The 22,744-nt window shown below is 44.5% G+C and overlaps 1 protein-coding gene across 1 annotated transcript; it reads right to left on the reverse strand.

The window, feature by feature from the left end:
* Nucleotides 1-5,215: 5,215 nt before the first annotated feature.
* MALSU1 (mitochondrial assembly of ribosomal large subunit 1) lies at nt 5,216-16,655 on the reverse strand. Its single transcript, XM_084618211.1, has 4 exons — nt 16,428-16,655; nt 12,225-12,403; nt 7,349-7,430; nt 5,216-5,461 (listed from the first exon to the last, which is right to left on the reverse strand). The coding sequence occupies exons 1-4, from the start codon at nt 16,606-16,608 to the stop codon at nt 5,304-5,306; spliced, it is 600 nt and encodes a 199-aa protein (XP_084474337.1). The 5' UTR covers nt 16,609-16,655; the 3' UTR covers nt 5,216-5,303.
* Nucleotides 16,656-22,744: the final 6,089 nt, after the last annotated feature.

The raw sequence follows: 22,744 nt of genomic DNA on the forward strand, positions 1-22,744 counted from the left end.
TCAGATATAGTTCTGTGTTTTTTTTTGTTTTTAAACTAAAGATGTGATACGACTAGTGCAGGCATGTTTGCTCTAATGACCAGGGTTTTTTATGGCTTTCTTTCAATTAGTCTTTTTTATTAATAGTATTTATATAGGGAACTCTTCAGCAGTCCACAGGTATTCCACAATCTTTAGGGTAGCCAGCAACAGTCTGATGCAGTCAGACTTTTCACCTGGCCGAACACCAGCATTCATCTCTGTGGTTTATAACTTTTTCTTCTCCCCTCCCCTCCATCAATATTATGCTGCCCACAGTACACTTTGCAATTAATGGCTTCATTTTTATTGTGAGGGATTTTGTTCTAGGTTGCCTAGATCTTTTTCGAAAGGCTCTGTGCCTGCCAGTCACAACCAAGCATATGAATGCCAAGGAATATATAACAGCCCTTAGGAAAGAGATCTAGATTGTTCACTTGGAGTTACAGACATTTTATTTTTTGCTGCCATTTGTTCTCGTCTTCTGCTTATTACAGATAAGACACACAAATAGCACTTCCCTGAAATTTGGAGGGCAGATGGAATCTGTGATGCTAGTGTGCAAAAAGTGGCAATCTGTATCTCATTCCTTCCCCCCAACTTCGGTGAGGTGGGATCTACTCTTGATGTTTAGGCTTAATTGCTGGTAATGTTAATGGAGAATTGAAAAGTGAAGTGATTCGTGTATGTGTGCGTGAGAGAGAGCGTGAAAATAAAGCAGTTTTACATTCTGTATCTTTAAAGATGTATTGCAAAGCAAAATCTAGAACTGCTTAGCAAGATTTATTTTCCTCAAACATCTTATTAGTTGGAGGAAAGATTCCCAAACTTTCCCCCTTGTATAATAGCACCCACCATTAATTGGAATACCCAGAAAATGGTTAATTCCTGGTATCTTTCACACTGTCATGGGTTTTATTACTGGTAATTTTTAAGTCTGTACTCTTCTAAACTCCTCGGAATTCCTGTCCAAAGCCCCATGACAAAGTAAAGCCTTCCTCATTTAAGTTATGGAATTTTGTGTCTTTGGTCTCAGAGGCAGCGTTATTTCTGTACATGCAAAAAGAACAGGAGGACTTGTGGCACCTTAGAGACTAACCAATTTATTTGAGCATAAGCTTTCGTGAGTTAGTCTAAATTGGTTAGTCTCTAAGGTGCCACAAGTCCTCCTTTTCTTTTTGCGAATACAGACTAACACGGCTGCTACTCTGATTTCTGTATATGTAACCGCCAAAGACGCCAGGACATGATTTGATGAATCTTTAGGGAAGGTTTTACTGTTTAACAAGCTACGGCTTTTCAAACCATTTACAATGGACAGAAGACAATGAAAACAAGTGTCCTTCAAGAACTTTTTTTAATACATAGTCAGTAGGTTAATACTTAGTCACTTCCACTCCTTACTACTAATCTAGTGCTACAAGTGTAAAATTTCATGTGTGAATCTTGGAAGGGTTCGAAGCCTAACAGTGTTAAAGTAGCCATAAAGACAAATCTGTCTAAAAGAGTGTAGATCAGCACAGGCAGACACCTTGTAATTTGAGGCACACCAAAAAAGCAATCTGCAATACGTTTTGCTACTAACATATTTCATTGTAACGTCTGCTCAATTTGTGTACCAGTCTTGTCATCAACTGGAATATTTCTTGCTTCAGTGGCTTATTAGAGAACCGTACAGACTTTTCATCATGTTACAGAAAATCCTGCCAAAGGCATCTTGATTAGCATTTCTATGAACAGTTATTGCAGGGCTGGGCAAACTACAGCCCACTGGCTGGATCCGGCCCACAGGCGCCACGCCACTCTGGGAAACGGCCACACCATATCCCTGCAGCCGGTGGGGGAGGGGGAGCAGAGAGCTTCACACACTGCTCTTGCCTGTGGGTACCTTCCCCACAGCTCCCGTTGGCCAGGAACATGTTACCGCGGCCAATGGGAGCTTCGGGGGAGGTATCCACAGGTGAAGGAAAACACGTGGGGCCGGTGATGAGCTGCCAAAATCTTAACAATGGGTTCCCTCCTCACCCCGTGAGGGGGTCATTGCCCACCCCTGCTCCCCGGGACTCCTGCTCCATCCAACCCCCCCCTGTGTTCCTTGACATCCCCCCCAGGATCCCTGCCCCATCCACCCCTGTCCCCTGACTTCCCCCAGAACCGGGCAAGAGGGTCTCGTGGGCCACCATAGTGGGTGCCCACCCCACCCCTAAGAGCCAGAGGCACCTGCCGGAGGGTGAGGTGGGGAGTCCCGGCGGTGCTTACCTGGGGCAGCTCCCAGGAAGCATCCGGCAGGTCCCTCTGGCTCCTAGAGGTGGGGGAGCGTAGCTGGGGGGGCAGCAGGGGGAGCGGCCGCTCCCCCACTGATCACATCAAAAGTGGCGCCTTAGGTGCTGACTCCCTGGGTGCTCCACGGCTGGAGCACCCATGGGGAAAATTTGGTGGGTGCAGAGCACCCACAGGCAGCTCCCTGCGCCCGGCCCCAACTCACTTCCGCTCCGCCTCCTCCCCTGAACCCACCGCCCTGCTCTACTTCTCTGTGCCCCCCCGGCTTCCCACAAATCAGCTGTTAGGCAGGAAGCTGGGGAGGGCAGGCCACGGCTTCCCGCTCAGGCTGAGGGTGGCGGAGGTGAGCTGGGGCAGGGAGCGGTTCCCCTGTGCTCTCCCCCCCCTCCCCCCGGGTTACCTGCTGTTGTGTGGGCAGCTCTCCTTGTGCCCCCTGCCCCAGCTCACCTCTGCCTCCCTGGGCCTGAACGGGAAGCTGCCACTTGCTTCTCAGCCTGCCCCGGCTTCTGGCGCGAACAGCTGATTCAGGGGAAGCCGGGGGGGGGGGGAGGAAACAGAGCGGGGCGGCGCGTTCAGGGGAGGAGGAGGCAGAGCGGAGGTGAGCTGAGGCCGGGGAGCTGCTGGTGGGTGCTCTGCACCCACCAAATTTTCCCCTTGGGTGCTCCAGGGTTGGAGCTCCCGTGGAGTCGGTGCCTATGGTGCCACTTTTGGCCAGTTAAATTTAGAAGCCCTTTTAGAACCGGTTGTCCCTTGCGGAACAACCGGTTCTAAAAGGGCTTCTAAATTTAACAACTGGCTCCAGCTCACCACTGTGTGGAGCCCTCTGTGCTCCCCAGGGGCCGTACAGGGACGTGGTGCCCCTGCACACTGCCGCCACCCCGGATCTGCTCTAGGTAAGCAGTGCCGGGCCAGGGCCTGAACCCCTCCTGCACTCCAATTCCCTGCCCTGGCTCTGCAAGCAATTTCCCCACCCCAAACTCAGGCCAAAAAGTTTGCCCACCCCTGAGTTACTGTGCTAGTCTCTCAGGTTAAACTTCTTCTTGGGCCTAGCGTTCATTAATCATTAGCTCCTGCGTTCATGGCTTTTAGGGCTGATTTTTGATTTGATCGATAACTAGTTTTGTCTGAGTTGTCTGCTATGTTGGTGGTAGAACTGTCCCATTCATAGGACAAGGACATGTGGGGCTAGTGCTGCACGATCACCTCCAAGGTAGGTGACGGAGTACCTGGATACATTCCAAAATTGCATTGGCTTCATAGCTACAGTGTAGCCCAACAGTTACATAATTTTTGGATGCAACTAGACGTTGTGTGATTTCTACTTGTATGCCTGCAGGAGCAGCTTTGTGGTACTGTTTGGAGCTAAGAGCTAGCTGTGGCTGTCTTTGTACTAGTACTCAAGATTTCAATGTAGTTTGGTACAGTACCTGTCAGAGGACTCTTCGCTCACCCTTTTGTGTGTTTTGCCTAAAGCTGGGGATGCCTGATAGAGTAAGTTTCTACTTCAATTTGTTTCACATAAGAGCAGATTTTATTGGCAAAATATTGAAAGGGAAACTCAATAAGTAACCTGGAATTCTCTTTGGACTGGGTGCTTTGAAAAGCACCAGCAGGCATCCAGAAAACATAGTATCACAGTATGATAGAACGTGTCTTCAATTCTGAGCATGAGTGAGCCTCAATTAATTGTTACAGGATAGCAGACTATATTACAGGTGGAATGTTTCTAATTTCAAGAGCACAGTGCTTCTGTTTGAAAAGCATCGAGTTATTTATAATGTTTCTTTTCCCAAAATCATTTTTTCTGCCTTGACTTGCCCTCTTTAGGCCTGTTTAATAGGACTGGCCCATCTCCTCTTTCCTTCTCTCCTGCTCCTTTCTTAAATCAGTGACCTTTCCCTACCTTAATGACTTCAAGGGATCCCTTTGGAATGAATCTGGACATACCAGCTAGGCAAAGTTCAACATTAGCCAGAGTGGTTTTAAGCATTGCTTTCCAAGTTTCTTCCTTTTGCTGAATGTGTAGGGTTTTCTTTTCAGGTTCGAGCATTTGAGAAAATGTTGAGCTATATTGCACAGGGGCTGTTTGGTTTTAGGTACAACATCTCCTTACTTTATCACAAAATCCCCTTTAGGGCTCATCTACATGATCTGTTAATGCACAGCAAGCCAGGTTATAAATCTACAGCACTCTAGTCTGTCACCCACAAAAATAATTTCAAACAGCAGTACATCAGCATGCGCTTTGGAACTCTTAGTGCATGGCATACTAGTACAGTGCCCCATGCTATCAGTATGAACAAGCCCTTCCCAATACTACTTTGCTTCCCCTAGTTGTACTTTAACCTCAGATTAAACAAGGTTTGAGCTCTGCTCACAATGGATCCATGCTAGTAAATGGTGTTAAAAGGACACAGTAAATTAACCCTCAAACCAATGCAATTTACATAACACCTTGATTATTGACCTAGAGCAGGGTTTTCATTTTCACATACAGCAACAGCAGAGGGAGACACTTTCGGTATTAAAACCAAACACTGGTAGGAAGATTCAGGGGCAGGTATCGTAACTAAAGTTCCTTTTAAACTGAGTTTCATGTTGACTGTCTCTGATTCAAATAGCTGCTACTCTTCCTTTAGTATACTTTCAGCTACAACTTCAACTGAGATGCTGACTACTTCAGTCACAGGGTCCCCCTGCACTTCTGGAAGAACAAGGGGGCTAGAATCCACTTCTTCAAAACAATTACCAACTTGAATCATAATACCCACAATTCCAGACAGATTCAATTAGGTACTTTGTGTCCTAGAGCTGTATTGCTGTAAGCCTCGTCCCTCACTAACTGCACAACAGTGGAGGGGTATTCAAGCAAGTGGCTCTTAGCTGTGTCCCCTCACCCAAGAAGTAACCACAGAAATTGCTTGTTTCACTCTTTTAATCCTGAAGTGGTGAGTGCTCTAACTGCATTATTTGTATGTATTCCTTTCATGACGGAAAGATTTTCGTCAGTGCTGCTGCTGAGTAAGTCCAAATACGAAGTCTTCTGGTAAAGACTCTGGAACCATCTGTGCTAACTGGTCATCATAAGAACGGAGCGTCCATAACTTTTCCAACTCATAAATATCTCGTGTCTCAGGAAGCATGAAATGGATCACTGTGCTACCTATACAGGACAGAAAGACACAAAGACAAAAATGGACACAAACACAAAGTACAGGTTAAATTTCATGTGTACTATTAAGTTGCCAAAATCTTTTCACCATGCCAACATGTATGCTGCACTTTTTATAGAAAAATGTAACTTAATTGCAACACTTTCATATCCTTCTTTATGTAATGCTAGTACACTGCACCCAATTATAATGCATTTTAAAAAACAACTGTGACCTATGCTACTTTTTCTGTACTACAAATGTTCTGAAGATGTTAGTATGTTACCCCCAGAATGTCCAGGGCTAGAAGCAAGAGCTGTGACATCTACTGGAAAGCTGGGAATCTAACTTCCAGTGATACAAACTCTCATTTCTAGTGTGGGTTGTGTGTATAAATTGAGTATATATGATAATATATATAAATTCAATATAAGTTGAACAAAACACCAGTTTAGTCTATATCCCTTAGAATATACAACGTGCTACCACATTATGTAGGATGTGAATCTAATGTGGAAATTTGAAAAGCCAGGCATCTTCCTCTGAAATGATGTAAGCACACTTTAATGCCAAAAGTGTATTTACAAAATATAGGTGTATTCAAGTCTATAAAATGGAATAACCATGGCAATGAAGTTTAAGTAAACTTTTAGAACAGAGGTTCTCAACTTTTTTTTCCTGAGGCTCCCCCAACATGCTATAAAAAACTCTGTGAAACCTGCTTGCAGCCCCCCAGGGGGACCCAGATCCCTTGTTGATAACCAGTTTTAGAATGTAGTTAACTACATTCAGATTAACATGTAAAAAAATCTGTTTACTCTTTAGGCTTTTCAGTTGGCTTGCAGAAAATTGACCTTTCTGTGAAACAGGGAGAGGGACATAAAGCGCTGATCAGACTTAACACCTGAAAATGAAACAAATCCACAAGGCTCTAGCAACAAGGACGTTATATGTTCAGCTACCTTATAAAAGTTGTAGGGGGGAAAAATGCCTTAAATGAGTTTCAAACAGAAAGCCTATGTAAATGTGAACACAGTACAGAAACTGCACTATGTGAAATTGTGTAGTAATTTTATAAACTAAGCCAATGAGAAATCATTACCGTGAACGTAATGTAGGATTCAAATTTCTCAGCATAAGACGCTTTTCAAGGCAGATGTTAAAGTTTCTGATCACTGATTTTAGAGCTCAAAATCTCATTAAATTAGAGTGTTTGCGTAGGATGTCTCACTAGTGTACTGTTGTCCAGCAATAATACGTAAAAAAGCCAACTCCACCTAGCCATCTCTGGAGTTGTACTCTAGGGTAACAAAGTTTGTCCAGACTTGGGTCGTAATTATCATTTCATTGTTGCATAATTTGACACACAGCTTTTAAAATGATAGATCTGGTTCCTCTCACTTTAACACATATTCATTACAAAATTGTATATTTATTAGAGGAACAGGGAAATGCAGAATCTATGAGCTAGAATCTTGGCATTAATTGACAGTGAGAGTCTGAATTTAGTGAAGTACTGTTAATCTAGGCAAAAAAGCCATCAATTGAATAAGAGGGTTTATATAATGCAAGTAACATTTTTAGATAAATGTATAATTATTGAAACATCCTTGCATATCTCCTTCCACAACTTTCGATCCTCACTCTTGAGAATTAAGAACTATTTTTTAACTACTGCAGAGTAGTTATTCCACAGTGTTCAATGCCAATGTTCTCCTCCAGTGAAACTTAACACTGGGGAAGGACTCAATAGAGTTCAGGCAATTAAATTATACTTGGAGCTAGAGAAGAGCTAAGTATTAGGACCTATCTGCAACAACTTAGTTTTACCAGTGAAATGCTGCCTTCAACGCATGGCTCACATGGAACTAGCATCTGTGAAATTTGTAAATATTTACCAAAATCAATGCATATCCAGTCATCTGTCTCTTTCCCTTCAATCTGAATGTGAGGATCATTTTCTTGTTTCAGTTGCTTGTACTGTAAAAGAAGCAGCAAATCAGTGTGAAGACAGATACTTCCAAATGTTCATTCTAAAGTATTGAAGCCCATCAGGCAGCTAAAGCCTGACAAATTGTCTAAGGAATTAATTTTGAATACGTCACTGGTGAAACGGCTACTGGAATCTACATCCAGTTTTGGTGTCTGTGCTTTCAAAAGGATGTTAAATTTGGAAGAGATTAAAGAATAAGGTCTGGAAAACATGACAGTCCCTTTCAAGGAGCTACATCTATTTTGTTTATTGAAAAGAAGTTAAAAAGGTGACTTGATCATAGTCTATAAAGAACTACTGGACAATTTCTCTTTTCTAGGAGACAAAGACATAAAAGATCCAACGACCAGAAGTTAATGGTAGAAAAATGTAAACTGGAAATAAGATGTAAATATTAGCAATGAGCAAAATTACCCATTGGAACAGATGACCAAAGAACATGGTAAATTCTCCATCTGAAGTCTTTAATACTAGATGCCTGTCTAAAAAGTAGATTGTAGATTATTTTTACCCTTCTTTTAAGAACCTGACTGATTTTTTCCATTGTTCCAAGATCCAGGGGTTTGGGTCTCTGATGATTTTGTAACCAATTGGTTAGGATATTCTTCTCAGCAGAAAGGCCTGGCTGGCTAGGGAGGGTGTCTGACTTCAACAGAAAAATGGTATCACAAATGCAGTCCTTATTGGTTTTGGCAGCATACAGACACCCAAGATGGTAAAGGGCCTGTGTTTACAAAGTTACAACCTAAAATTGAGGGTAAGAATAAGTGGTACAACACATCCCAGTAAAGAATAAGCCCTTTCCCTTGCTTGCTATCATATACTTCTAATATTTTCCCAGTCGGTCTTTAGCTGTTGAAATACTATCTGAATTTTTGCCTAAACTAGAGCAAGGGTCAGCACACACTGCTAAGTGGGTAGCAATGCAGGGAAAGGTTGAGTTGAGGTATTAGGGCTTTTTAAAATATCTCACTGAAAGATAAGTCAAAGCTGCAGTAGGGCAAGACTCGAAGATTTAAGCTCCCAAATGCATCTGCCCTGTGACTTTTTTTTTTTTTTTTTTTAAGAAAGGTAAAATAGTAGTTGTCATCATGCCGTTTACAAGAGGTGGGGCTGGGAGAAGAAATGGACCTAACTAGCTGCCATGCTCTCCTGCCCCAAGCTGTCTCAGGTTTGTTAAAATCTGTGGTTTGTCCAGAAGACTCCCATTTTCAGGAATTCTCTTGTGGGTGCTCGAGTGGCTGCCCAAATCCCACCTTTTTCAGGTTACCCAGGAAAGGGGAGCCCAAATCTCTTCCGAGTTCTACCCTTTCACAGGGACTTCCTCCTCCTGTAGAGCTTCTGCTCAGTAGTACAGAGCTGGTGCTACAAACAGTAGCCACCAGGGGGAGGAGAAGGCTGCAGCCCAGAGCCAAGAAGCCCTTTCCATTAGGCTGGAGAGGAAGGATAGAAAAGAAGACTTTCTGGACTTTAGGCAAAAAGGCACTGCTGTACATAGAGGTACATGCAATGATGAGCTGCCAAAATCTTAACAAGGTGTTCCCTCCTCACCCCACGAGGGGGTTGTTGCCCATCCCCTGGGACTCCTGCCCCCATCCAACAACCCCCCCCCCCGCATTCCTTGATGCCCCCCAACCCCAGGACCCCTGCCCCATCCATCCCCCTCCCCTGTTCCCTGACTGCCCCCAGAACCGGGCAGGAACGTCTCGTGGGCCACCGCAGTGGATGCACACACCACCCCACTCCACCCGTAAGAGCCAGAGGCACCTGCCGGGGGGGTGAGGTGGGGAGTCCTGGAGGTGCTTACCTGGGGCAGCTCCCAGGAAGCATCCGGGAGGTCCCTCTGGCTCCTAGGGGTGGGGGAGCAGCTGCTCCCCCAATGATCACATCAAAAGTGGCGCCTTAGGCACCAACTCCCTGGGTCCTCCAGGGCTGGAGCACCTACAGGAAGAATTTGGTGGGTGCAGAGCACCGACGGGCAGCTCCCCGCCTGGCCCCAGCTCACCTCCGCTCCGCCTCCTGCCCTGAACACACCACCCTGCTCTGCTTCTCTGTGCCCCACCCCCGGCTTCCCGCAAATCAGCTGTTCAGTAGGAAGCCGGGGAGGGCTGAGAAGCAGGCAGCAGCTTCCAGCTCAGGCCGACGGTGGCAGAAGTGAGCTGGGGCGGGGAGCGGTTCCCCTGCCCCCACTCCCCCCAGGTTACCTGCTGCAGCGCAGGCAGCCCTCCTTGCACCCCCCTGCCCCAGCTCACCTCTACCTTCCTGGGCCTGAGCAGGAAACCGCTGCCTGCTTCTCAGCCTGCCCCAGCTTCCCACACAAACAGCTGATTCTTGGGAAGCCGGGGGGGGGCGGAGAAGCAGAGCAGGATGGTGTGTTCAGAGGCGGAGGCGAGCTGGGGGTGGGGCGGGGAGCTGCCGGCGGGTGCTCTGTACCCACCAAATATTTCCCATGGTGCTCCAGGGCTGTAGCACCCATGGATTCGGCGCCTAAGGCGCCACTTTTGGCCACTTAAATTTAGAAGCCCTTTTAGAACCAGTTGTCCCTCGCGGAACAACTGGTTCTAAAAGGCCTTCCAAATTTAACAACCGGTTCTAGTGAAGCGGTGCAAACCAGCTGCAGCTCACCACTGGGTACATGGAAACAGCAGGACGGACTGATATAGTACTGACCATGCAAATGAGGTAATGCTGGGTAAGTATTCAATTTAGTATGTTAAATCACATCAATACAACTTCCACAGCTTTAAGCCAAATGCTGCTTGCAGTGATGAATGGAGTATGGCACAGAACACAGGTGCCCCTAGGTTGGGGCTTAACAGAGTTCAGCTCTCCTCTTCCAGTCCTACTTCTCTCTGTTAAAACCTACCATTTTGGAAGAAAAAAAACAGGAGACAGCAAGGAGCGAGCGAGTAAGATGATAGGGGAGGGGAGATTCAGAGGAGGAAAAAAGGAGAGGGAATAAGGTGGGGAGGGGTTAGAAAGAACCCAAATGCTTAAGTGATCAATGTCAGACTGCAGAACCCACCCTACAGCAAACAGGAAATAAGAAGGAAAATGGTGGTTCACCTTTTGGATGTTTGTGTCTGGCAGGATCAGCAGCAAAGGCAAGAAGAATACAAAGCTAATGTCAACAGCTACCACTGGTGAAGCGTGTAAGTTACACAGTCTATGTGCTGCACAAGTAAGAGCAAACCAGGCTCTTACAAGACATGAAAGCTGCTGTAAATCTTGGGCAGACCTGGAGTACTATAAGCCTCTTCAACCCCATCTTTGTTTTCAATACAAAAATCCAGCCAGAATAAAAGCTCCCAGAATCCAGATGTGATGAGCAGATGGACTATTTCCTTTCTAGATTTTGCACAGGCTGTGTGCGGCAAGAGATTAATAGGTATAATTCCAACTAAAGGAGGACTGCTGTTCTCCCTTTCCCTCTAGACAGGCACAAAGCTAACTCCCATGAGCAAACCTTGGAATGTGTAATTTTATAGCAATTGCCATTTAAAGGGAGCTAACTGTATCCTATGAATCGGACAAGCTTCATAGGTAATATGCATTTAATTTAAGATGATCTAAAATAGCAGTACTCAAACTGTGGTCCACAGAATTAAATATTTTTGAGAACCAGACTGAAGCACCAGGGGAAGGATTTAGGTGTTATAAGATGGGAAATCTGTAAGATCCAAAAGCTGTTTGCAGAATCCCTGTTCCAAAGTCAATAACCATTATATCACTATCCAAGCACTTTTAGATCTTCTCACAGAGAGACAGAAGAGTTGTGTTTTATGGAAGAGGCCGGAACAGTTGACCCACTCTTATGAAAAATCAAATCATGGACAGGTCAATACAGCTCTGTGCAGGTTTTTACATGAGGTACAAGACAAGAAATTGAGTCTACACATCTAGGTTTCCAACACATCATAGTATTAGGATGTGTGTGATTCATCTCGCCCTCAAAAATGGAAGATAGTCTGACCTCCTAAATCTCAGATCCCATGAGACCCATCCTTTACCATGCTACCATGGGCTCTCAAAAGTGCCCTGAGCACAACCTTGCTCCAAAGAAGATGGGGCTGCCACTCAGCGCAATGGGGAAGCAAAGAAGATGTTTCTTAGTCAGCTAAGTTAGAGGTGAGTATGATGCAGACAGCCACATTCCCATTCCCATCCCCGATACTTCCACTGGGTGGCTCTAAGGTAAGGGGAAGTGAAGGCAATTCCATGAAGCTGCTACTGTCCGTCTCCCCACACCGGAACTGGATTATGTTTATTTGTACAAAAAGGGACAATCTACTCCAGTGTTTAAGGCCATGCCTTCCTTTGAAGAAATATGGTATTTAAGTAACAAAGCCATTTTTGCTTAGATCGCTCAACTGCATTTTAAACTTTGAACATTCTAGGATGTCACATATAACCAGAACTAGCATCACTCCACCACCAGTTACCATCCTCTCTGTATTGGGGGCCCAGATTCTCATTCCACAAAACTCTGCACTGCAATCATCATCATTCCTTGTATAGAGAGGTCTCCATTCACAGTCTACACTTTACATTTTATTTCTTTACCTAAGAAAGCAGATTAGGTTCAGCATCTCCTATTTGTACAAAGGGTAATACTGCATCAGAACAACAAACCTCACCTTGTCTGGTTGCTACTTTAACAGATAAAATGTATATATTTTGCTATGTTTAATTCTCACTTTTGCAAATATTTCACAACATACATTTCCAATTAAAACTATTCAGAATCTAAAGCAAGTGAAGAGTGGAAATAATTGTCCTACCATTTTCAGCATGTAGTGCGCCATCGCATGGAGGTGTCTTGAAGAAGCTCCACTCGCAATTATAAAATAATCACTGTATCTCATTTCTGGAGGCACCTGGATAACACAAATGTTGCTAGCATTTTCTTGCCTCAGTAGAGCTATGATAAAATCAATATTGAACTTGGAAAGCGCATGATCTGAAACAAGGAACAAGACTTCAAATTGTGATTTCTCTTTTTAAACAAATTACAAAAACTGTTTACTTAAACTTGCTGAAAAACAATGAAGAGTGAGGGTGAACTAAATTATAATCTATAGCCATCCATTCTGGAATTTGAGATGATGCTAAAAAACAAGGATTGAAATGTGAATTCCAGTTGCTAGAATAATGATATTGAGAAAAACCAAACTCCTGGAAGTTAAAAACAGGGAACTAAACTGATTCTTATGGTTAATAATATTCTGTTACTAAACATCAGTTATTTATATAGCATCCACAGTGTGCTATACACTTCTCTGACAGCTACAGTAGAACCTAAGAGTTCTGAACACCAGAGTTATACATGGATTGGTAAACCACACACCTTACTTGGAACCGGAAGTACATAACCAGGCAGCAGCAGAGAAGCACCAAAAACAAAAAAACAAAAAAAAGAAAAAGTACAGTACTGTGTTAAAAATAAACTACTAAAAAAAAGGGAAAGTTTTTTAAAAAAAGATCTGACATAGCAAGGAAGCTGTTTCTGTGCTTGTTTCATTTAAATTAAGATGGTTAAAAGCAGCATTTTTCTTCCACATACTATCGTTTGAAAGCTGTATTAAGTCACTGTTCAGTTATGAACTTTTGAAAGAATGACCATTACGTTTTGTTCAGAGTTTAGAAGAATTTCAGAGGTATGAACCACCTCCATTCCCAAAGTGTTTGTGACTCTGAGGTTCTAATGTAGACAGGGAGCATTAAGATACACTGTTTCTTTAGGTGACTTGTAAGACTTAACAAGAGATAGTGACTTAGTTATTTGTAATTATTGGATATAATATTTCAAATCAATGCTTGTTAAGTTCTAAAAAGCCTGTGCTAAGGACATATTAGGTACAATGGGAACAAGTGCACTATAAAATCATAAGTACGATAAACAAACGTATCAAAATTGACCTAGCATACACACACTGTGGAAACAAATAATCTTATAAATAGGGCCTTACCAAATTCACAGCTGTGAAAAACATGTCACAGAGCGTGAAATCTGATCTCCCTGGTGAAATCTGGCTATTGTAAGGGAGATCAGATTTCACAGAGCTGGGCAGCTAAAGAATAGTGGCTGCTGGCCAGAAGCCCAGCTCTGGAGGCAGCGCAGAGGTGAGTGTGGCATGGTATGGAGGCTGGCGTTTGTCACTTTTTGGGGTGACATTGCTGGCCTTACAGGTGAGCTACCACCTAGGGCCCCATGATCAGGGGGTGCCATGGTCAGTCTCCCCACACACAGCCAGACCAAGGCCCCTTTAACTCCTGAGCACTAGGCCTGGATTCAGGGAGGGGCAGGGCGGGGGTGCCTCTGCCAGGGGCTCATACGGTGCGCTGGGCTTTAGCTGCTAGTCCCAGACAGGCTGGGGAGGGATAGGACTTCCTCTTCCCCTGCACAAGCCCCTCCCAGGGCCAAGTGAGACCCACCTCTGGGATCCTCACCTGGCTGCAGGAAGTTCCAGGGCTGCTAGCCAGCTGTCCAGCTCCGAAGGCAGCAGTGCAGAAGGGTGGCAATACCATGACCCCCCTACACCAGCCTTGTGATGTGCACACACACCCCTCTTTTGGATTGGGACCCCCACAGTTACAACACTGAAATTTCAGATTTGAATATATGAAACCGTGAAATTTACAATTTTAAAAATGCCATGACAGTGAAATTAACTGAAATGGACCATGAATTTGGTAGTGGCCTACTTGTAGTCCTAACCTGGTCTCATCATTTCTAACAGACCATAGAACCTTGTCTACAGACCCACTCTTACCAATTTAACTAAATCCATTCAGAAACTGACATAGATCAGCACAACCCCCTTGCATGCACAGTTTTAACTAATTTGTTTCTAAATAGATTTATTCAAATGGGTACAATTTGTGTGTGTAGCTAAGACCTAACTAGGTAAAACAAGGTCTGTTTCTATTTGTAGTAAGGTGCAATGCCACTTCCCCTACATGGAACTGTAAAATTAACAGAGCATTCCTGAGTTCATATTCATTACCTATCAACCTTAATACAGAGAAAAAGCCAAATAAGGAGGCAATAACCAGATGTGTATATAGCATGAAACTGATCAGAGGCCTGTAAAACAAACAAACACATGAGCCCCTCGGCCCCCCCAGGCACACAATCAAAATGACTGCTACAGCCAGGTCTACTCTAGAAGAGGTTTGCTGATATAGCTATACCAGCAAGCTCTCCTAGTGCAGACACCGCTTATTCTCTAAGGAAAATAAGCTATAATGGAAAGAGTACTTTTATGCCAGTATAAATAAGTATACCCTAGGGTTTTTGCAAATATGGAAATGTGAGTTTGTCTGGTTCACCATGCCCTCCTCCCATTGATATTATACCAACAATAGTTTCTAGGGGAGACCTGGCTGACATCTGTGGCAAAAGAGTTTATCTTCTTCAGCAGAGATGTGTGAAACAACTTTGTACAGTATACATACCTGTACCTCTACCAAAAGCTATATTTAACTTGAAAACTTCACAAGAATGCTCCACTCATGTTTTGATCCCTTTTGATCCTCCCCCTTTTCTGCCAGCCTGAAGCCTGTGTCCTCAGCAGAAATTAGAATGTATATACAAAAACATTAAATACAAATCATCTTCAAAGATTTGGATTCCACAGCTGAAGAGGACCCTGAAAACCAATAGTTTTACTCTGTCTCATCTTTGACTGTAGGACACAGTATATTTTTCTTTCTTTTGTCCTGTGTTTTATTAACCCTCTTCCACTGGCTTGCCTGGGTGGGGATGGTTTTGTGTCACAAAACCAAGACATACAGGTCAGAGGAGAGGGACCTTCAATTCATACAGTATGTTCATGCCCAAACTTGCAGAATCTTTACATAATCTTCTGTAACAATATTTTATCTACAGCAGAGTTGGAAATTCTTGCTAATCCTCTTTTACTTTTTATTTACAAAAACACTAATTTTGAACAGGTATTGAATTCCTAGCAGTGAAACACTGTGCTTTATTGGAAGAAGGATCTTAGTGGTGTGAAATGACAGACTTTAGTAGTATGACTGATCCCACTGAAGATTCTTAGGATCAGAATTAGTTTTTAAACTAGTCATGCATACATATCACATGTGGAGTCAAATAAGACCACCAGCACTGTGTGTGTTTAGACAGCTGTCAAGATTTACTCTCTGGGAAAGGAGGAAGGGAGACAGAACCCCCCACTGTCATGGCCACTGGGGGTGGGGGAGAGAGGAGAAACTGTTTTTAAGACAGTATTTACACACATCCACTGCAGTGACAGAAGATTTTGCTCCCTCTTTCATAGAGAAATTAGAACAGTTTGCATTTACACCCAAAAAGTGCCCCAGCCAGTTTACTCCAAATGGATCTTAGAACATGGGCAGATGATGCTGTCTGCAAGTCTGGGGACTTTTTCTATCTGAGCTGGTATGGACATGGACTAGCTGTTCTACAGTGCACCAGGCATCTTCTAAAATGTCCCAGAATGCACTGTTTCTGCAAGCTGTGGGGCAGGTGCCCAGAAGGCACTGCACAGACACAGGTTACAGACGCACTAGCATGGGCATGGAGCAGCTGGCCGTCCCCGAACCAGGTGCATGCAGCAGGGCAGTACGGCTGTACTGACCCATGTGCCCACCCACTGGCTTTCTCCAGTCAGTTCAGTTGCACGGCCCAGCACCCCCCTTTGCCTGGGTCAGAGCCCAGAGCTTCCTGGAGCACATCTCGCTGGACGCAGGCTGGGGATGGCTGGGGAACCCTGGTTCCGTGCAGGGGCAACCAATCCTCAACTCCCTGGGCTGAGCTGAAGGGAACAGGGGCTTGGTCTCCCCCACGCCAGGCACTGCCCCGTGGGATCGGAGCAGCGGGGTGGGGGACGGGCGCGGTGTGCAGGGCAGGGGCCGGGCGGCTCAGCCCGGGGAGGGGGCGAGCAGTGCGTAAGGCGGGGGCGGCACTGGCGCCCCCCGCAGCCCGGCACACGCCGTACCTGGGGCCCTGTGCTCCTGCTCGGCTCCTCCGCCCGGCCGCAGCTCCGCGCTGGGCCCGCCGCCGAGGGCCCGCCGCGCCCAGCAGGGAGCGCAGCGCCCAGCGGCCCCCGAGGCCGCCAGCCGCAGCCCCCTCGCCGCCGGCAGCACCAGCCCCCGCAGCCAGCGGCTGCCCCGCCACATGTCGCCGGGAGTCGGGACACGCAACGGAACTCCGGCGGCGGCAGCGTTCTGAGACACGCCCCCATGGCGATCCCCGCTCTGATTGGCTGCCGTAAATACCGCCTCCTACACTGACTGGCCGCGCGCCGCCCTCTGGCCCGAGGAATGGCGCAGGCGCAGTGACTGCCCGGAGGTGGGTTGGGTCCCGCCCCCCAGTGGGAGGTCGCTGATGTGAGTCCCCGGCCCCCCCCTTTGGGGCGGCCCCAGGGGCTCGGGCACCGCCTCGGGTTACCGCCTTTGACCCCTGCAAAAAAAAAAAAAACCGGACACCCCTGACCCGGGGCAAGCCCACCCCAGCCAGCCAGAGGCGGCGCCGCAGCCCCCTTCAGCAGCCAGGTCTGGCGCGCAGGCGCGCACCGCAGACTCAGAGACTGGCAGGGTTGGAAGGGGTCTCAGGAGCTCATCTTAGTCCAGCCCTCTCCAATCCCCAATTTTTGCCCCAGATCCCTAAATGGCCCCCTCAAGGATTGAACTCGCAACCCTGGGTTTAGCAAGCCAATGCTCAAACCACTGAGCTATTCCTCCATCCTGCACCCTGGCTTGCTGCGGGTTTCTCTGAATAGCTCTGGCCGGTTAGCTTCAACTGGGAGAGCTTCAACTAGGAACAAGAAAAGGAGGACTTGTGGCACCTTAGAGACTAACCAATTTATTTGAGCATGAGCTTTCGTGAGCTACAGCGCACTTCATCGGCAGTTGGGCACAGAAACGTTGAACCGTCGCTCGCCGAGGCTGTTGTGATAATAATGGACATCTTTAAAAAAAAAACAACCCGACAGACTAAATTATTTTTTTGGCAACTGGCAAAATCCATTTAAAAAAAAATAAAACAAAGAAAACCTGGCCAGGCCAGTCAAATACTGGCCAGATGGTAACCCCAGCAGCCATTGCTTATAACCCTAGGCACCAGGGGTCACCACAGCAAAGAGCCCCAGGGGCTGTCGGTGCCTCAGTGCGCTAGGCCAGGAGGGAGCCTGGTGCCGACCCCTGGGGCATTGCGGGGCCCTTTGCAGGGGTGCCGTGTGTGCCTCCCCGGCGGTGGCAGGAGGCTGCTGAGAACAGTGCCAACGCTGCCAGGTGTAGGGCAAGTCCCATAACCAGGGAGGTTTTCCTGCCCGCCCCAGCTGCTGGCGTCATGTTATCGCTTGAGCCATGCGGCTTGCCAAGCAATAAAAGTGCATTCATAGCCCTGATGATTGCAGCAGTGTTTAATTTGTGCCAGGGCTGAATCCTGACACCTCTGGGCTTGGTACATCATAGCCCTGGCACCTCTGGGCTTGCCGCATCAGTTATGAAAGTAAAAAAATTGTTTGACCCCAGCGCCTAATCACTTGAGCCCTGGCCACTCTTCCATGACACGTTAAGCACTACATCCAAGTGCCCCCAAATGGTTTGAAAAAAATAAACAGAGCAGAGGGAACCTACATGCCCCCGACCCCCAGCGTTACTCTTTTTTAAAAAGATCTCAGGATTTATAAACCAATCTCAGGCTTTTGGGGGGGACTGATTCATGATTTTTGACCACCTGGGGTTGGTAATACGCCCACCAAACACACACGGTGTTCCCATCTTTGCCCTCTGACTTTGCCCTATGAGTGCTGCAAGATGAAGAGGTGGAGGGGGCGGGACTGGAGAATCTGGTCATTTGTTCCTCATTTTTTTAAAGTAAAATCTTTTTTGTGGCCAGTCAAGAAAGGAAGCAAAAAACACTTGCCAAACAGATTTATGTAACGGACCTGTTGTCCACAATGTTTATGCTTTGTTCCTGAAAAACAGCCAGAGCATATAGGTAGTATAGCACTATTGCTCAGCTTGTGTGATTTGAAATGGGTGAGAGCTCCTGTGTGGAACATCCCTTGGCACATAATTTGTGGAGCTGGTCAAGAAAATGGAAAAATGTATGTCAAAGTTGTTTCCATTTTGTAGTGTTCTAAGTGGAACCGTTGTCTGGTTTTTTTTAAATTATTTGGTAAATGGGGACTGGGCCGGGGACTCAGATCAGCGAGCTCCCACTGGGAGTGGGACCCATTCCATCTCCCCACCCACCCACCTCCAGGCAGTCACTGCGCCTGCGCCAAATTATTTGCTCAATTTTTTTTTAAATAAAGCAAAAATTCATTTGCAAACAACAACAAAAAATCTCAAAAAAACCCTCATTTTTCTTTAAATTTTTAATTTTCGTTAAAATTTCAACTTAAAGCCTGTGAAAATTTCACCTAGCTCTAATATTTTGATAACACCTGCTCTGTGGCAAACTCTGATCTATTCAAACTATGAGCTTCAGGAGTAAAGCATCAATGGAAGTGGAAAGGGTTGCATTATAGTTACTAGGATGTTAAATTTTGCTTAACGTTGGAAGGCCCAGTCTTGTAACTCTTGTTCATATGTCAGTCTTACTCATGCAAGTAAGTCTTCTCAGCATTAATGGAAATACTTGCGTGATGACTAAACGTGTAAGGATTTGCGGGATCAGGTAAAGCTGTCACTTTAAAGAAAAGCAACATAATAGTTTGAGAACTCAGTTGTTCTTCTCTTTTGCTTTCATTGCTACACATTTTGAAAATAATGATATTCTTGAAGGAAACTGGAGCTTTTTACACATTGATATATAAACTCTATGCAAGTATCAGTTCATCCACCACTGAAATGCAGCTAACTCTGGGGTGTATTTAAAAGTACACAGCAACACTACACTATGGTGTAGGTTAGGAAGAAAAAGAATACATTTTCCGAGAGAACTAATAGGGTAGATTTATATAGACAGAATGAAATGATCAGAGTTGCAGTTGAAATGATCAGTTAGTTGCAGAATTAACAGCCTTGCTCTTATGAAGTGTGTGTTGGACTCTTTAATGATCAACACTGATCACCATAGTGTACATAGCCTGATTGCAAATCTTGGGGACAGGTTAAATAATGGAGACCACCCAGCTGTTGCAACTTACACTCTGATCTGCAAACTAATTAATGACTTGGCCTAACCCAGTTTAGCTTGTGATTTCTGTGTGGATACTGTATATCTAACATGTGCTATGCATAACTATGGCACTAAATAAATAATAATAATAGGATCAGACTACAAGGCAATTAGGCTGCACAGTATAAAACTAAAAAGCAAACATATTTACATGTGGTGGTTGGTTACTCATAGACTTTAAGGTCAGATGGGACCATCATGATTATTTTGTCTGATGTGCATGTTGCAGGCCACAGAACCTCATCCATCCATTTCTGTAACAGACCCATACCCTCTGGCTGAGTTACTGATGTCCTCAAATCATAATTTAAAGACTTCAAGTTACAGAGAATTCACCATTTACACTAATTTAAACCTGAAAGTGACGAACATAGGCTGGAATCAGGGCAAATTCCCTGTGTAGACAAAGCTCAATACCATCCTGCTGAGAAAATCAGGCCAAAGCATCTACCTTCGCTGCTTCCTCCAGCCTATTTTGGAACAACCACTTCAGTTAAATTATAACACTGATTTAGTAATATATTGCGGTGTTAAAGTACACAGTAACAAATATACCAGGCTCTGGAAATTATTTTGGACTGAAAAAAATTGTATTAATGTGTTTTCGCTGGAAAAAGGAAAGGATCAGGAATTGGAATAGTAAACCAAAGGAAAGAAAAGTCTTGGGCAAACTATAATCATGGACTCAAACTTTTTGTACCCTTCTTTCAAACAATCCAGCCTCATATAGGGAGCCACAGTTGGTACAAAAACAGTTTTTGTTGTTTCTTTGTATGTAATATGAATGTGTTTATGCACTTTATGAATAATAGGTGCATACAAAATGCATAATTTTTAGTCATATAATGCACAGGCAATGCTAATTAATATGCTTAGCATAATACAGACTAGTCTTGCTAAGGCAGGCTGAAATCAAGTGTTAAAAAAAAACAAATGTCAGCAGTTTATGATAACAGAAAGTATAGCAGAGTCCAGCTAATACTGAGCTCCCCCCTTACACATTTACTGAAACAGAACACATAGGATCAAATGCCACTAATTGTAGAGGAGAGAAAGAAAATTACCCTACAGTTATGAGACTTGTTCATAAGGCAGCATATGTCACTGGGCTGAAGTGAGTGAAAAGATACTTAGAAGAAACAAACTCTGAGACAAAAGGCATCATGAGACTGGAAATAACTCCAAGCCAGCTCTTCCTTTGAAGGAAACTCCTCCCCCAATCCCAACCCAAAGTTAGCATCATGAAGTATTGACATCTCATTGTGTGTCTGTGCTAAAGAAATTGTTTGGTTCAAACATATCTTGAAGCTGCTGCAGACTCAAGCATGAGCTAGTATCTAGAAACATCTGCTTTTGTTCTGCAGGCCACCCGCCTGCATCCAATTCCCCCCTCACTTCTCCAAGAAGTTAAAGGGCGCTTCTAAGTTTACGCATCAAGTTATTCCCTGGTGTGGCTTGAGAGTCTTTATCTTTGACAGTTCATGTGCATACATTAGCATATAATATTAGGGAATACCAGTTCCATGGTGATGGAAGATTAACACTACAGCACAGGCTGGAGTCACAGCACGCCCATACTGGAAGGTTGGATGAGCAAATCTATTCTAACCCCTAGTTTTCACTCCATTATAACTGTCTGAGAAAATGCCTGAAAGGAGTGAATTTTCTTATGCTTAGCATCCGCCTACATGTGACTTTTTTTGTATGGACAAACATTAAATCTGATGAGGCATTTTTTTTAGTTAGGCTGCTATGAAAAATGTGTGCGTTTGTTTTCTAAAAAGCTTGTTAATAATAATGCACTCCTGTAACTCAAAGCCAGCTTGCTCAATAACATGTCATACAACTCATTCTTGCTGGCATGTTTGAAATTATCTTGTTTCCAAATAAGAGATTTATTCATGTTTGAATTCCCTCTTCTTTTGAGGTAGAGATATTTGCTAATGGTGGATCTCCTAAGGCTTGCATGAGAACTGTACATCTCCTAGTATTTATGTGTCTTAGTCTTCATCACTTGCTGTTTCTTTTAAAGGTGCTGAGTTCCGTGATTATTCTGGTTCTCTTCTGGAAGTGGGTTCCACAGTTCATGGGTCATTTGCTGAGAAAGCTCACCTCACTCCTAAGATTGATAGCGCCTTTGTTCTAGTTAAGGTTGAAAGGAAAAAGTGCAGCAGGAGGCTTAGATTCCCACCACCGAAAAAGCAATGGGATGATAGAATGGCACAAGTTACTTTTGATTCACTTTACATTTACAGTGTAACTGCAGGTCCCTTTGGGTCATCTCTTAGGAGTAGCGACTGTCCTGGTGCCCAGTAAGTAGGTGACTCATTTGACTAGGTCACTCATTTGACTACATCTCCTTACAAGACAAAGGTAACATCCTGTTTGAAATCTCCAGATAGTTTATTGTCCAATACAGCATCAGATCCCATTAGATAAAAACAAATATGTATTTACTGGAAGTTACAGCAAAGAAGATAGAAAATAAAAAGGAGTAAACGTTAATCCCCTAACATGAGACGTAAAGGAAGATTCTCTGATCTTTTCCATATACACAGGTTAAAGTATCAAATGTATTTCTTTTCTAAGCATGGCTGGAAGTGGCCCATTGTATAAGAGCTGATGATGCCTCTGAATTCCTGTATAGCACATAGTGTTCTCTGGGAAGTAACACGCTGTCTGCTTAGAACCTAGGACACCAACAGCCCACATCAGCTTTGATTCAAAAGTGATACAATTGCAACAGAAGGGAACTGCTACTAAGTTTTTATTAAAAACTTTCTCCTGTTTCAAGTTAGGGAAATGCATAAAAATTAGAAGTGTCCTCTTTCCTGTCACTAAATCCGTATTTACTTTTATTTAAAACCATATCTTTATTATGCTCTTTCAACCTGGAAAGCAGGATCGTGTATATACACAATGTATTTCACTAACTCTCTTTGTAAGGCTAAAAGTTGCATTTGCTGACTTTCTGAAAGGAGTACCCTCAACATGCAACTGAACCAGTACTCCCTGTTCTGTGCCACTGGTAGTTTTAGTTCCCATCTGCACTACCAAACGATATTCCTCGATTTTGTACTAGAAAAATGCAAACTAAGGGTCCTGTCCTGTCAACACTTTCTA

This window comes from Lepidochelys olivacea (assembly GCF_965140295.1).
Source record: "Lepidochelys olivacea isolate rLepOli2 genome assembly, chromosome: 2".
NCBI classification, from domain to species: domain Eukaryota; kingdom Metazoa; phylum Chordata; order Testudines; family Cheloniidae; genus Lepidochelys; species Lepidochelys olivacea.

What these genes read in the sequence shown, in the direction of transcription:
- MALSU1 (XM_084618211.1), bottom strand. Translation starts at nt 16,608, where the DNA reads ATGTGGCGGGGCAGCCGCTGGCTGCGGGGGCTGGTGCTGCCGGCGGCG. An exon ending in GCAGGAGCACAGGGCCCCAG is followed by an intron (nt 12,404 to 16,427) that starts GTACGGCGTGTG and finishes TCCTTGTTTCAG; the next exon opens with ATCATGCGCTTTCCAAGTTC. An exon ending in CTGGATATGCATTGATTTTG is followed by an intron (nt 5,462 to 7,348) that starts GTAAATATTTAC and finishes TGTCCTGTATAG; the next exon opens with GTAGCACAGTGATCCATTTC.